General features: G+C 30.2%; 1 protein-coding gene across 1 annotated transcript in view; it reads left to right on the plus strand.

Annotated features, from left to right (window-relative positions):
* LOC134721855 (leucine-rich repeat and coiled-coil domain-containing protein 1-like) overlaps positions 1–17,074 on the plus strand; it is a 98,400-nt gene that overhangs the window by 71,732 nt on the left and 9,594 nt on the right. Inside the window, exons 16-19 of the mRNA XM_063585111.1 lie at positions 10,047–10,131; positions 13,212–13,325; positions 14,765–14,836; positions 16,841–16,915. Of these exons, the coding sequence (XP_063441181.1) occupies positions 10,047–10,131; positions 13,212–13,325; positions 14,765–14,836; positions 16,841–16,915 (346 nt within the window). The remainder of the gene's footprint in view (positions 1–10,046; positions 10,132–13,211; positions 13,326–14,764; positions 14,837–16,840; positions 16,916–17,074) is intronic.

Here is a 17,074-nt window from a genome sequence, read left to right on the forward strand (position 1 = left end):
GTTTTGAAAATTTAATTTAATATATAGTAGTTTTAAGGGACATCTAAAAACAGAAAATATCCTATATGATTAAGTTTAAATTGATAACAATATAAAGAATTGTTTATGGAATAAAAACAAAATGTTTCATAAAATCTTACAAAATATGTAATTTGTTTTGTTTTTGTCATGCCCAATTTTCTAGCTGTAGATCTTGATAAAGGATATAGTCCGGTTGTTTTTTTAAGAATATCCCTAGTGGCACTATCGTCAGTTACCATTTCTGGTAATTATATACAATTTGTCAGGAAATAAGATGGACTTAAAATTTTCTTTCATGATATAGAATCGATTTGTCAAAGTTCTCACCATGATATTGTGAAGATCCTCATTGATGAATAAACCGATACTGTAAACAGAGTTGTCAAAATAGGTTTAATTGGATGGGTAAATGTCTTTCACAATGATTTAAAGTATTGAATGCATGTCAATTGGATGTGTAAAAGTCTTTCAAGGAGACTTAAAGAATTATATGCATGTCATAACCTTATAAAGATGATTTACAAATTACCATTATAGGAATAATTTGGTTTGTAGTTTTTCCCTGGACATAATTTTGAATTTTGATGATATCATAGTAATGAATGGGTGAAATGCAAGAATTAAGTCTATCTTATGATGATATACACTGATAGTTTTTGTAAAATACTGTACAAATCATCAAACTTAATAACCATATATATTCAACAGTTATATTTTACAACCTTCTTTACAAATCAATTTGCAAAATATTAGAAGATATATAATAGATATAGGAAGATGTGGTGTGAGTGCCAATGAGACAACTCTCCATCCAAAAACAATTTATAAAAGTAAACCATTATAGGTCAATGTAGGGCCTTCAACACAGGGCCTTATATCACACCGAACAACAAGTTATAAAGGGCCCCAAAATTACTAGTGTAAAACCATTCAAACAGGAAAACCAACAGTCTAAGTATTTATGATCTTGTTCCGTAAGATTGGTGTTTATCAACAAATATTATATAGGAAATAGATATATTAGGATGCAAGAGTTTTGCTGTTTCTGTCATGCTTTGGGGAGAAAGTGGATGATAATTTTAAAATGATATATAACAAATGTTAAATAGTTTCTGTCCTGGCATTGGTGAATTTTCATAACCTCACATCTTAATCAGTGATTGGAAGTATTTGCTCTATACCTGAATGGTCAAAGGGCCATATTTTTTCTATAGATGATCAAATATCACTTTGTTTTTGAGTCATGAACGAGTTACCACATCATTAAAGTAAATGATTGGGTAAACACATTATACCCTATCTAATTTATCAGATGTCTCCCCTTTAATAAAACTGGCTATACAGCTGTTGCACAGTCAGTAAGTCCAATAATAGGGTTAACAATTCATTTATATAAGATGTAGTATGAGTGCCAATGAGATGTTACTCCCCATCTAACTCACAATATATTGGTATGGCCCTTCCGACTCATGGTATATTGAATTTGAATGTGTTGCATAGTTTATGATTAGATCAGTTTAAGTTGAATCAATGATATTTGGTATGCATTTCTCAGATCAGTTTAAGTTGAATCAATGATATTTGGTATGCATTTCTCAGATCAGTTTAAGTTGAATCAATGATATTTGTGTGCATTTCTCAGATCAGTTTAAGTTGAATCAATGATATTTGGTATGCATTTCTCAGATCAGTTTAAGTTGAATCAATGATATTTGGTATGCATTTCTCAGATCAGTTTAAGTTGAATCAATGATATTGGGTATGCATTTCTCAGATCAGTTTAAGTTGAATCAATGATATTTGGTATGCATTTCTCAGATCAGTTTAAGTTGAATCATTGATATTTGGTATGCATTTCTCAGATCAGTTTAAGTTGAATCAATGATATTGGGTATGCATTTTTCAGATCAGTTTAAGTTGAATCAATGATATTTGGTATGCATTTCTCAGATCAGTTTAAGTTGAATCAATGATATTTGGTATGCATTTCTCAGATCAGTTTAAGTTGAATCAATGATATTTGGTATGCATTTCTCAGATCAGTTTAAGTTGAATCAATGATATTTGGTATGCATTTCTCAGATCAGTTTAAGTTGAATCAATGATATTTGGTATGCATTTCTCAGATCAGTTTAAGTTGAATCAATGATATTTGGTATGCATTTCTCAGATCAGTTTAAGTTGAATCATTGATATTTGGTATGCATTTCTCAGATCAGTTTAAGTTGAATCAATGATATTGGGTATGCATTTTTCAGATCAGTTTAAGTTGAATCAATGATATTTGGTATGCATTTCTCAGATCAGTTTAAGTTGAATCAATGATATTTGGTATGCATTTCTCAGATCAGTTTAAGTTGAATCAATGATATTTGGTATGCATTTCTCAGATCTAAGGGGTTTTATTGGCCCAGTACCTCATCATAGTTCATTGACTTTGAAACTTTTGTATAGTTTGAAAAAAAAAGTTTGTTAAAATATTGCCATTTTAAGTTCAGCAGTTGCCTTATGCATTTATTATCAAAATTACAAAATGGGAGACATATCTCTGTGTCAAGAGTTTGTTTTGTGATTCTATTCAGGCGCTTCAACTATCAACCATGATATAGTGCATAAAAGTCATGTTAAAAACACAAACAAACAACCAATCTATCTCTTTTAAAGTTGATAACTTCACACATATACAAAAAGATTTGCAATTATTTTCATCTCAAAAAAATAACATGATTTGATTTAATTTTATTTTTCATCCCAATAGTTGATAGAAAAATACAATTATTTTTTATTGAAGACAATTTCTCTAATGAAAATTGATGAAAGAAGTAATATTATAATAAAAGTACATATAAGACTTGTAAAAGTGGAATAATTTATTTTTCCATCACTTAATATATTCATTGAATCGTCTTGTGGAACTCTATTTCTTTGTCTAGTGTCGAGTCACAAAAAAAGACAAATGGAATTGTTCCAGGCCTATAGACTGGTGAATCAGAGAGACGATTTTAATTATAGTAAATACATACTTATAAAATATTGTTAGAGCCATATACAGCTTTGGAATGTAGTAATTTGTGGGTTTTATTGGAAAATTATGTCCAACTTCTTACTTTCTCGACTCCTTGTATTTTTCCTGTGGGAAGATTATTTATGTGTTTCCTACCTATGCAGACGACACTAAGATTTCCAAATGAGACATGATATTTATAATTGAATAAAGAAGATTACTGAACTGCATTGTGGGATAAGGGAGCACTAAAGGTTTCATAAGATATATTACGGGAAACAGAATTATCCTTCAACTCCTCCGTCAAACTGTTGGAAAAATGTGGCATAATTTTAGGTCAGATAAAAACAAAATAAAAACAGCATAAAGCACAAACTGTTTGAAACATGGGGCATAACTTTAAATCAGTTTAAAACAAAACAAAAAAACCAGCATAATGCACAAACTGTTTGAAACATTTGGCATAATTTTAGGTCATATTAAAACAGAAAACAGCATAAAGCACAAATTATTCGAAACATGTGGCATAATTTTAAGTCAGACTAAAACAAAAAACAGCATAAAGCACAAACTGTTTGAAACATGTGGCATAATTTAAAGTCAGATTAAAACAAAACAAAAACAGCATAAAGCACAAACTATTTGAAACATTAGGCATAATTTAAAGTCAAATTAAAACAAAACAAAAAACAGCATTAAGCACAAATTGTTCGAAACCTGGAGCATAATTTAAAGTCAGATTAAAACAAAACATAAAGCAGCATAAAGCACAAACTGTTTGAAACATGGGGCATAATTTAAAGTCAGATTAAAACAAAACATAAAGCAGCATAAAGCACAAACTATTTGAAACATGGAGCATAATTTAAAGTCAGATTAAAACAAAAAACAGCATAAAGCACAAACTATTTGAAACATGGGGCATAATTTAAAGTCAGATTAAAACAAAACAAAAAACAGCATCAAGCACAATTAAACTGTTTGAAAACATGGGGCAAATTTAAAGTCAGATTAAAACAAAACAAAAAACAGCATAAAGCACAAACTATTTGAAACATACGGGCATAATTTAAAGTCAAATTAAAACAAAACAAAAAAACAGCATAAAGCACAAACTGTTTGAAACATAGGGCATAATTTTAGGTCAGATTAAAACAAAAAACAGCATAAAGCACAAATTTTTCGAAATATGTGGCATAATTTTAAGTTAGAATAAAACAAAACAAAAAACAGCATAAAGCACAAATTGTTTGAAACATGGGGCATAATTTAAAGTCAAATTGAAACAAAACAAAAAATAGCATAATGCACAAACTGTTTGAAACATGTGGCATAATTTTAGGTCAGATAAAAACAAAATAAAAAACAGCATTAAGCACAAACTGTTTGAAACATGTGACATAATTTTTCCGTCAGGTTTAAACAAATAAAAAAGCATAATGCACAAATTATTTGATACATGTGGCATAATTTAAGGTCAGATTTAAACAAAACAAAAAAACAGCATGAAGCACAAACTGTTTGAAACATGTGACATAATTTTTGGTCAGATTAAAACCAAACAAAAACAGCATAAAGCACAAACTGTTTGTATCACTTGGCATAATTTTATGTCAGATTAAAACAAAAACAGCACACACTGTTTGAATCACGTAGCACAATGTAATGTCAGATTGAAACAAAAACAGCATAAAGCACAAACTGTTTGTATCACTTTGGCATAATTTTATGTCAGATTAAAACAAAAACAGCACACACTGTTTGAATCACGTAGCACAATGTAATGTCAGATTGAAACAAAAACAGCATAAAGCACAAACTGTTTACACCATGTGACATAATTTTAGGTCTGTTAAAAAAAACAAATGCCAAAGCACAAACTGTTTGAAACATGTGACATAATTTTTGGTCAGATTAAAACAAAAAACAGTATTAAGCCTATGATCTGTTTTCATCAGTAAACTTGAATATAAAATGTTGAGTACATTTTTTAAACTTTTCTCTAGTGAATATGGTTTATCTGATTACAACTACAGAACCAAATCTTTCTGATTACAACTACAGAACCAAATCTTTCTGATTACAACTACAGAACCAAATCTAGACTTCAGCTGAAGACCAACTTAACCATGTTTTAAAAAAGAAAATACAAAATTCAGGATTTAATAGAAATTTTAAGACATTTATATTGAATGCTGATAATAACAGATTTAAAAGTATGGATTAAAATTTTTATACTTTTTTTTATATTGTTATTTTTAAGTTCACTGCTTAAAAGAAATCCAAAGAAATAACAGAATCTATTAAGAATTTTGTTTTGACTGTACTTTTATTATCAACATGGAATCAAATTGCTGGAAACTCAAATTAAAGAACATGATGTTTGACAAATGGAAAATCTTGGAAATTACAATTTTAAAAACTAAAACTATATATCATATAAAATTGGTTTTCTGATCATCAAGGATAACTATAGTTATATGGTTTTGGGGTCAAATTATAAACATACAAGAGAAAAACAGCAGTTAATCAAAGTTAATTTCTTATGAATTATTGAAGTGAAGACTGATAAAGGTAACTTTTACAATTACTTCATGGTGTATAATGACCAATTTTAAATTATTTCAGTACTAAGACCACAAAAACTATGCAATATCTAATATATAATCACAATCCAAATTCAGATCTGTATTGCGAAATTGATAGAAACTGTAAGTAGAGTCAAAGTTACAAAAGCTTACACATCACTGGTTGGTAATTTTTAGCATAAAGCTATCGGTTGAACAAAATAAACACTGCTGTCATGAATAATATAGATAAAAATGAATTTTGAAATTAATTGGGAATTTTGCTACCAAAATTAGGGAAAATGTAGGGATTTTGCCATTGGGAATAGGTCCAAATAGAGGACCGTGTTGAATGCTAGAAAAATTCATGCGATAATTGCCTGTTCAAGGTTAGATCTCTGCAGTTGTTTCAAGCTGGACCAAGCTGACATTTTGTTTACTATTGTAACAAAATGGTGAAGTTATGGAACTTTGACAATTTTAACTTTGTTGGAGTTATGGAACTTTGACCATTTTAGCTCTGTTGGAGTTATGGGACTTTGACCATTTTAGCTCTGTTGTAGATTATGGGACTTTGACCATTTTAGCTCTGTTGGAGTTATGGGACTTTGACAATTTTAGCTCTGTTGGAGTTATGGGACTTTGACCATTTTAGATCTGTGGGAGTTATGGGACTTTGACCATTTCAGCTCTGTTGGAGTTATGGGATTTTTACCATTTTAGCTCTATGGGAGTTATGGAACTTTGACCATTTTAGCTCTGTTGGAGTTATGGGACTTTGACCATTTTAGATCTTTTGCACCATTTTGGTAATACAACTTAAATTTTTCCTATTTAAATTTTGTACCATAATGACACCTTGGTATCACAATTTATATACTTTTTGCTTTATTTGTCATCATAAATTTAGTTGAATTTTATATACCACCATTTAGATTTGTTTTAATGTCAAAAGTGATGGGACTTTGACCATGCTTAGTCTATCGGTGGATGTACGAATGTATCTGAGTCTTTCTTAAGGTAATATTGGCCACCATAAAAAGTGAAACATTTTTTTTTGAAAAAAGCTCAGAAGTAATAATTTAATTTATTATTATGTACACAGCTGTAATTCTCAGTAACAAATTAGTGGCAGGCATTTACTGAACCACACTAATTCTTCGATAATTTCTTGTGGATATAATGTATATATGTTATTGAAATTTTCCTTTATATAATCACTACCCCTAATACTAATAATGAACAGCCAGAAGAAATATACCATAGGTCTATGTCATATGAAAATCATATTATAAGAGAAGGTGGTTAATTTATATGTCTTTTATGTGACTTGCATTTATAGTTTTTTTCCAAGACATAATTGAATTTGTAGAAATATAAAGGATTGTTATCGACTCCCACCAGATCATTTATTGTCATGTTTACTACACGTAAGATATTACTATCTCTCTAAATTCCTCCCCAAGGAAAAACCAATGCCCGTTTTATTTTCCCTATGAGAGAAAAAGTTATTTTATTATGATAAATAATTGATAAATTGACACTTTCAAAATGCTACAAATGAAGGGGTGAAAAGTCCAGTTCATTCATTAGAATTTGACATCTGATAAACAGCATTAATGGGAGAAAGTGACATAAACAATAAACAAATTAAACAAAATAGATGACAAAAAGATTGACAATTATTCACCATTGCTGTGGTCTTGAACTTTGAATGATGTCTTATCAGTCTTAATTAATGATTTTGATGGAATCATTAGCAGCTAATATTTGAGTTACTAAGAAACAGGAGTGGTGTCAAGGAAATGTCTGTATTTGTAATGTAGTTTATTTTACTAGATCAAATTTCATACAAACAAATGAAATATAATTGGTACATATTATTCATTGGGGCCTCATACAAAGAACAGAATTATTGGATTTCTAGTACATCATGTATACGTTTTACCTTCTTTGCTGAATGCGGAAGCAGGTCAAGTATAAACCATCTGTCTTTAGGTATATTCATTCAAAAGAAAACTGTCATCAAAGTTTTCTTTGCTTCTATGAAAGGGACTATTGTTTTATATTTGGTCTAAATATGTTGAGTGGTAGCTTGTAAGCCATATTGAAATCAGTCATATGCATGTATCCACTTCTTGTTTGCCAATTTTAAAACACTCATTGTACAAAGAGTTTGTAGCCCACCTAGCCCTAAGAGCAAAGTGAGCTTATGCCATCACTTGGTATCCGTCGTCCTCCATCGTCCGTCGTCTGTCGTCGTAAACTATTTCAAGAATCTTCTCCTCTGAAACTACTAGGCCAAATACTTCCAAACTTTAACTGAATGTTCCTTGGGGTATCTAGTTTATAAATTGTATCCGAAGTTTTGATCTATGACAACAAACATGGTAGCCCTTGCTAAAAATAGAACATAGGGGTCAAATGCAGTTTTTGGCTTATATCTCAAAAACGAAAGCATTTAGAGCAAATCTGACATGGGTAAAAATATTCATTAGGTCAAGATCTATCAGTCCTGAAATTTTCAGATGAATCAAACAACCCATTGTTGGGTTACTGCCACTTAATTGGTAATTTAAAGGATTTTTTTCAGTTTTTGGTCATTACCTTGAATATTATTATAGATAAAGATAAACTGTAAACAGCAAAAATGATCAGCAAAGTAAGATCTACAAATAAGTTAATATGACCAAAATTGTCAATTGACCCCTTAAGGGGTTATTGTCCTTTAATGACAGTTTTTCACAATTTGTTCATCATATTTGCTAACTTAAAAAATCATCTCCTCTAAAACTACTCAACCAAATTCAACCAAACTTCAACTGAATGATCAGTAGGGTGTATAAAATAAAGTTTGTGTTTTATTTTCTATTTCGTCAAAAAACATGGCCGTCATGGCTAAATATAGAACACAGGGTAAAATGCAGTTTTTGGCTTATATCTCAAAAACTCCAGCATTTAGAGCAAATAATATTAGGTCAAGGTCTACCTTAAGGAGTTATTGCCCTTTAAAGACTTGTTTTCACAATTTGTTCATCATGTTGACTTTCTTTAAAAAATCTTCTCCTTTGAAACTGCTGTATCAATTTCAGCCAAACTTAGGCTTAATGAGTTTCAGAGTATCTAGTATAAATTTTATATTTTATTTCCTTGTATGTCAAGAAACATAGCTCCTATGGCTAAAATAGAACATAGGAGAAAATGATTTTTTTTTTGCTTTTGAAGAAAATAGGACGATTCAAAGAACATTTAAATAAATTGAAAAGCCAAAATAATCATTGATGAGAGATTTAACCAAAAAAATTAAGGTGAGCGATTCAGGCTCTTGAGAGCCTCTTGTTTTTAAAGTTTTATCAGCTATTTTTTAAGGTAAAGATGTAATTGGTCTGCAGCTTAATAAGATTGAGTTGTAGCGAGTAAGCTGAGTTTGTTTAAATACATCTGCAATCTAGCTTATAACTTCTTTTTTGCCAATAGTTTTCTTGTCTTCAATGGAAGGATGATAAGTTATGCTCTGGTATACATGTAACCTCAAGCAATTGCTTGCAGTGACACTGGGTCAGACCCAGTATTGGTTTGGTTTCATGTATACTGGTGTGCGAGCATATTGATCCACAGCTATATAACTCTTCAAATATTTTTTTCAATGTTTGATTTATGACTAATAATTGACAACTGTGTTGATGGTACAAAGTAAAGTTTGTTTTAGATTTATGAGTTTGACTGTCCCTTTGGTATCTTTCGTCCCTCTTTTAGAACTTTTTGATATTGTCTAGTTTTACTTTTGATTTAAGTTTTCAGTTACTGAATAACACACAATTTGTATATAGACCTTATTGCCTTTTAGGAAACTGCAACATTTGAAATACAGTATTGTCATCATCAATAGAGCATTTTGACTTTTGCTTTGTGGCTTCAGAAATTTATCTCATATGATATGAAAACTTTGCAGGGATATCTGTTATGACCAGAAATGGAGGACAAATAGTAAATACAGTTGTATTGGCAATGAGTATGCATCTCACAAAGAATATCTATCTATTACTAAAGTGTCTTTATTGAATACACAGAAACTGTTTTATATTGTTTTAAAGATTTTCAGTGGAGTCTTCAAGAAAACAAATAAATATCGGGAATGCTTATTAAGTGTCCTTTGTGTTTTCACAAATACTTCCTTCTTGTTTAAGGGATAACTGAACTGCATTTAAAGAGTTCCTGCTGTCATTTGGTATCATGCAGTTTTATAAGAAGCATGGCATATATTGGAGCCAGTAAAACGGATATTTGTGACAGTTGATTATTACATAAAAATTACATCAGAATTCATCGTTATATGATATTACATTTGTATAACATATTTAATGATTATTATTAAGACTTCTGTAAAGATCAAAGTCCTATAAAAGATCAGTGTCACAGTGACATCTATGATATTCTAATTAACCTTGTTGCAGGACTGATCAGATTACTAAACAGTACAGTGAACTGGAGGATGAGTTCCGTATGGCATTACAGATTGAAGCTAGTCGATTTAATGAGGTAATAATATTGTCTGTAGATATGTAACATCTTTTCAGTTTATATAATCGGCTTTAATATTTGGAGTCAACATTCAGACAGTTATGATTATATCCTTAAGTTTCCAAATGCATAGCAAACAGGCAAAAAACTGACAATTGAACAATAAAAAACAATTAAAAACTTTTAAATCCTTATGGTAATTGGCTCACAGTGTTTCAGTCTTTTTGTCAAGTCTGCAAGTTTTGTTGCAGAAAGCTTGACATAGGGATAGTGATCCTGCAGCGGCGGCGGCGTTAGCTAACTTCTTAAAAGGTTTATATTTTAGAAGGTGAAAGACCTGGATGCTTCATACTTTGTATATAGATGCCTCGTGTTACCAGGTTTCCATTAGTCACATGTCCAATGTCCTTGACCTCTTTTTCATGGTTCAGTGACCACTTAAAAAAAGTTTAGAATTTTTGTAATGTTGAATTCTCTAGCAAAAGGGCTAGTAAATTTTGTGTATGGAAGGACTGTAAGGTGTACATGTCCAACTGGCATGTGTCATCTGACCTTGACCTCATTTTCATGGTACAGTGGTTATAGTCAAGTTTTTGTGTTTTGGTCTGTTTTTCTCATACTTTATGCCATAGGTCAACTATATTTGTTGTATGGAATGATTGTAAGGTGTACATGTCTAGTGGACAGATGTCGTCTGACCTTGACCTCATTTTCATGGTTCAGTGGTCAAAGTTAAGTTTTTAAGTTTTGGTCTTTTTATCTAATATTATATGCCAACGGTCAACTATATTTGGTGTATGGAAATATATATTGATCTATATGTCAGTCCTGCAGGTTTTATTTGACCATGACCTCAATTTCAAAGTTCATTGCACAGTGTTAAGTTTTTGTGTTTCTATTTTTCTTAAACTATAAGTAATAGGTCTACTATAATTGTTGTATGGAAGCATTGTTAGCTGTACATGTCTGCCTGGCATGGTTCATCTGACCTTGATCTCATTTTCATGGTTCATTGGTCTTTGTTTAGCTATCTTGGTTATTATTAAGTTTATGTGACAGTTGTAATATAGCTTTATACTTAGGACTACATTTGTATCAACATAATATCAATGATTAGTAAAGAAGGTGAGACATTTCAGTGTGTGCACTCTTGTTTTTGTATGGTGCAAACATCAAAAGCAGGAGGTTTTAGGTACAATTTCAGAGTTATCTCCCTGTAGTGGTATGTACCACCTTCAAGTCAGAAAATTGAAAGAACTTGTTGAACCATTTTGACATTTAAATAAAATTTGCAATTAAAAGTTGTAATGAATATTTGGAAATTGAATTACTAGGAAAAAAACATATATGAAATTGAGTTCTAAATTTTCGATGATCTATGCAATGTTCAATCACTGAGGGCAATTCATTTTATTTTAAACTCAATTGAAATTAAAAAATAAAGGTTACATCGTGCACAATAAAGGTTTTTCCATTAACAAACAAGCTGACATTTGAATGAATGAAATTTGTAGTAATCATGGTAATAAGAATGAAAAATGAAAGAAAACATTCTTCATTAAAGAAGTAAAGGGAATTTGACTGTTTTCGTTCAAATATGAAATGGACATGTATGCTAAATTGATGGCATCAAAGGGTAAACAGATATCTGGGTAATCCTTATTTTTAGAACACAGATGTCCTATGGTTGGAAATTTTGGTTCAAGGTTACAGACATTGTCATTGACCTCATTTTCATGGTTCAATGATTACTGTAAATAAATTATTATTAAAATAGTAATTTAGTGTAAGTTACGTATGTTTGACATTATTTGTTGGCATTAATTGATGAAATATTTATACATGCATGTATGCTGAATAAGTCTGCTTGAGAAGGATAAATCTTCTAAATTGTGTTCGTGATTTTACAGCTATTTATAAGTCATCCATCACTCGTTATTAAAAGGTAGTACAAAACCTAACACCCCTATCACTACTTTCTTTCTACATGCTAATATTGGAAGTATTATACTACTGAATTAGACAAATAAGATATTTCTCTTGTAATGAGCTTGTTTTAAGGAGCATTGAAACATGTTGTGATTTGCTGGTATAATCAATCCTAATTGGGGTAATACTGCTGATTTGTCTCAAGATTTAATGAAGATAAGGTGAAGGTAGCATTTTGTTAGAAGTGCATGATTATCTTCATAAAAAAAATTGCTTTAGTGCATGAATACTTTAGAAGACTTGATTTCATTAGCAACATATACTGTAAGGTACATTGGGCATTGTCATTATTGGTTGTAAACATTCTTTAATACAGGTTAATTTTTAAATAGAAGGAGGAAGTTAAGGAGAGGTCTTTGAGAAACGAACCCACCAATAAGAATCTGACAAAAGACATATACATGTACTATGGGTATCAATAAAAGACAAGCATTTTGTATAATGGAATTTCAATAATTAAACAGTTCTGCATGGAAGGTCACCTTAGATTAAAGGATAACCTGCCTTGTTTGGTCAATGTCTTGTTGTCCTAATATAGAAATACCTTTGCACTTTGAACCTTGATTCAATTAAAAAGGTCACCTCTCTTATGAGATCGTTTTCCTCTGGCCCCTTTATTGCTTTGGTAGCGTACTTCTTAGGTCTGCAATTTTTTAAAATATCATAAGGACCTAAGAGATTTGGTTCAGCGGCTAGCCATGAGGGTCACTTTTATATACAGGTTTGACTACATGTTTTATCTGCTTGTTCTTTTAAATGAGACTTTTTAGTCTTTGAAATCATTCCAATTTGCTTACATACTAACAGACTTTAAGTAAGCAATTATTGTGAACCCAATGAAAAATAAATGCAATAGCTATTGTTCTCTGTGTAGTTTTTTCACAAGGACCTTTGTATTTTTTCTAAGAAAAATCACTCATTGATTAATTTTACCAGAGAAAAAAATTGTCTTCTTAATAGATGAAAATACATGTTTTACACATTAAAGAAAAACTGCATGTGATTTGGTATTTATTTAATTGTAGAAATTAAAACCCTCTCATATAAGCACTAAGTTATATTTATTATTTGTCCTTTGTTGGCGTTTATTTTTTGGGATATCTTTCCAGCTAAAAGAGGCCTACCAAAGCTGCAGTGAGGAGAATGCAGAAAACAAGCAGGCATTATTAGCAGCTCACAGAAAGGATGAAAAGTCTTCTCAAATGTTAAATGAATTAACAGCAGTAAGTGTAGTTGCATAAGATATGTAGGTTTAGAATAAAAAAAAATCTTGCCTGTAAAAATGTGGCAAACTGCAAGACATCATAGGAATGCTAATATTGTAGTTAAGTGGCAGAGATAAAGTTAACTTTAGTAGTCTTTACAATCGTTCCAGATAAAAGAGCTTGACCTTTCATATTTTGTTTAAAATTCTTTGTAGAACAGTTAAGGAATTCTTAATGAACTGATTGGTGTAAAATGTGTTGTATAATGATAATTTGTGATTGTCACAAGTGTTCATTCTTTTATGACCAAATTAAGATTAAACAACTATATAAACAGTGTTTTGATATAAACTAGCACCATAATAAGCTATTACACAAATTGGTTGTTAAATTCTTTTAAAACTTTTTTTCTTAAACCAAACCTAAGAATTACTACTGTCCTATAAGTACAGAGATGATTTAGTACCATATTTGTTAATGGACAGAGAGAGCTATATTGTAATAAGGAAGTAATAGTAAAAGATAGATTTAATGATAATGAGTGGGTGTTAAGTAAGGTTAATCTGATACATTGTCTTATATAGATATACTTTGTCAATAGAAAGATTACAATGTCTTATGTCTTATATAGATATAATTTGTCAATATTAGGATTACATTGTCTTATAAAGACATAAATTGTCATTAAAGGATGTGTTGTCATGATAAGATTATACCTACTATGTTTAATTTTATTTTATATATACATGACTTTTCAAAGAAGATTAAGGAGAAAAAAGATAGACAGAATTTTATGTCCTTCTCTAGTGAAACATTTATATTTAACAGCATTAAAAATTTGTTAAAAATGGGGTTTTTTTCCATATGGTAAATTATTTGGTCATGCAAAGTCTTGATGATGTCTCATTTTGTTTTATAAATTTTTATGAAATTGATAGTTTGTAACAAGAATCCTTTAACAGACAAAAAAAAATTCTTTAGAAAGTCCTAGAATATAATTGAGAATGGAAATGGGGAATATGTCAAAGACCAAAGAGCAGACAACAGCTGAAGGCTACCAAAATGAAATTAAAAGTACATTTTGACATCGTATTATAACCAATTATTGTATTGCAACATAATAGTCCTTTAAAAACACAACCGCATGTTAATGTCAAAATTATAAGCAATACAAGATCCTAAAAAAGTTACAATTTGACTGAAACCACTAACTGACTCCTTATATAAGTTATTGCCCTTTAATGACAATTGGTGACAGTTTAAATTCTTATTATCTTCACAAATATTATAGATAGATAGACAGAAACTGAAAACAGCAGAAATTATCAGCAGTACAAGATCTACAGTAATTTTGACATGAATAGTACTTAGTGTGGGGAGATTTTAATGTGGCCATCATGACTAAAAATACAGAACCTATTGATTTGCTTGAATTATTTGTTATTGTTTTGTTTTAGTTTGTGAAAGAACAGAAAGGAAGAATAACAGAATTGTCTAAAAGTAAACAAGAGCAAAGTTCAGAATATAAGGTTGGTTTAACTGTTAGTTAGAAAGCTTCTAAAAAGCAGGGTAAAGTAAACAAGAGCAGAGTTCAGAATATAAGGTTTGTTTTACTCATGGAGCATTGTAGGAACAGGGTATTGTTATGATTTTCATGAGACAAAATCAACCAATCAATTTTAAGAACAAATTAAAGAATGTATTGTAAATTCAGAAATTATTGTGAGGTTTTATTGTTGCGAAAAATATGAAAGGGTTATAATGGCAATAATTTAAACTCACATTTTGAACTATTCATATGAATAAAACAGGAATTTTGTAAATATTGCAAAACATTAAATCACATTTAAAATGACAAAATCGCAATAAAAAATGCAAAATAAATTCTGGATTTACAGTAATATGATGGGTCTAACCATAAATGTTGTTCATTGTCCTTGCAGTGGTGGTAGACTTTTAACTTATACTTCAGAGAGTCGTTGTACATAGTGACTTATAAGGTAGAAATGCAAGGTCAATAGAATATAAATAAGTCAATGTCACAAAGACAGAAAAAACAGCACTGCAATCACATTACCTTGTCTGACAAGGATGAAGTTTTGGCAGTTGTCTATAGTAAAACGAGAAATTTTTGTTTTTCCAACAGAGAAGGTTACGTCAATATAAATGAAAGTACAATGTATATACAGACTTATATTTGTTTCAAGGTTGTCAAAATATGTGATAAAGTCAGAAAATTTGCCCAGGTTATTTATAACAATTTTCTCAAGATAGATGAAATGTATAAATTTGTCTCAATTTTATAACTATTACTAAACATTTTGTTTTAAGAGTTTATCTTTAACTTAAGTGAAAAATTAATTCATCATGTAACAAATAAACAAAATATCAGTCCTGTATAAAGAAATTATATATAAAAAATGTCTACTGCAATTTTAGAGTACACATGTATTTGAATAGGTATGTTTTTGAATATTGCAATATAAAAATGATTTTAATTTTGTAGGGCTTTACACTTTTGTCTGAATTAACCTTCTCCATTAATGACTGAGACAAAAGTTTAAGAAGTAAAATACAGTTAACTCTCGTTGTCTCGAACTCGCTTGACTCGAAATTTCGGATGAGTCGAAGTTTTCACGTGGTCCCGAACTTTGTTCCATATAAATGTATGTAATTCGACTCCTGATGAGTCGAATTGGATGTGTCGAAATTTCGGTTGAGTCGAACTAAATTCACGATCCCAAGGTTAACAAAAGCATTCAAAATTCATTATTTATCTCGAACTTAAATACACATTATGTCAAAACATGACCTCCGGCATTTAAATGGATTGAAGAGTTAATCTGACAATACACGTGTAATTAAATTTCCAGTCACTGACCACTGTATTGATTTATGACATGCTATTTCCACGAGCGTTTACCTAAGATTATCTTTTATAGATTTTTTATAAATAATTAGTGATACATTGTTAATGTTCATGAAAAAGTATTTAAAATGTTTACAAAACAATTAATTGTGATTTACACTAATGAGCTTGGGTGTGTATAAAGTAAGGATTATGACTTCCGTTGATGATCACCTGAAAACTACTCAATCGGTGTCTTTAATCTTGTTGTATTTTCTTTTATTAAAAGAAAGAATACAAAATGAAGAGGAATCTAAATTTTCTAAATTCTTTTGAACAATTGAATAAGTAAAACAATGTTATTATAATAACAAAAGACCATGACACAAATACATCGATTTGATACCAGAATATCGATCCCTTTCCCGGATGTATTTTAGCTTTACCATGCTAAGCAAGAGTTGTGTCCCTTGTTCAGTCAAATTTCCGGTTTTCGTTTGAGTCGAACTATGTGTATCTCGAAATATTTCTCCTGTCCGGCTGACTTCGAGATAACGAGAGTCGACTGTATATGAAAACCTTCTACAGTCTATAAATTTTCTGAAAAATGGATTAAAATATTGTACTTTTATGTTAAGTCTATAGATGTAATTTGGGGATACAATGTATTTTAATTGATTTTTAGAGCAGACTACATTCATTAGAGGAATATGAGGACGAGGCAAGACGGAAACTTGTACAATTAGAACTTCTGAAAAAGGTAAACAAATTTATACACTTAACTTGTACATAGAACTTCTGAAAAAGGTAAAAAAAAATCATACACTTAACTTGTACAATAAGAACTTCTGAAAAAGGTAAAAAAAAATTATACACTTAACTTGTACAATAAGAACTTCTGAAAAAGGAAAAAATGTTT

Source organism: Mytilus trossulus, chromosome 6, assembly GCF_036588685.1.
Source record: "Mytilus trossulus isolate FHL-02 chromosome 6, PNRI_Mtr1.1.1.hap1, whole genome shotgun sequence".
NCBI lineage: Eukaryota > Metazoa > Mollusca > Bivalvia > Mytilida > Mytilidae > Mytilus > Mytilus trossulus.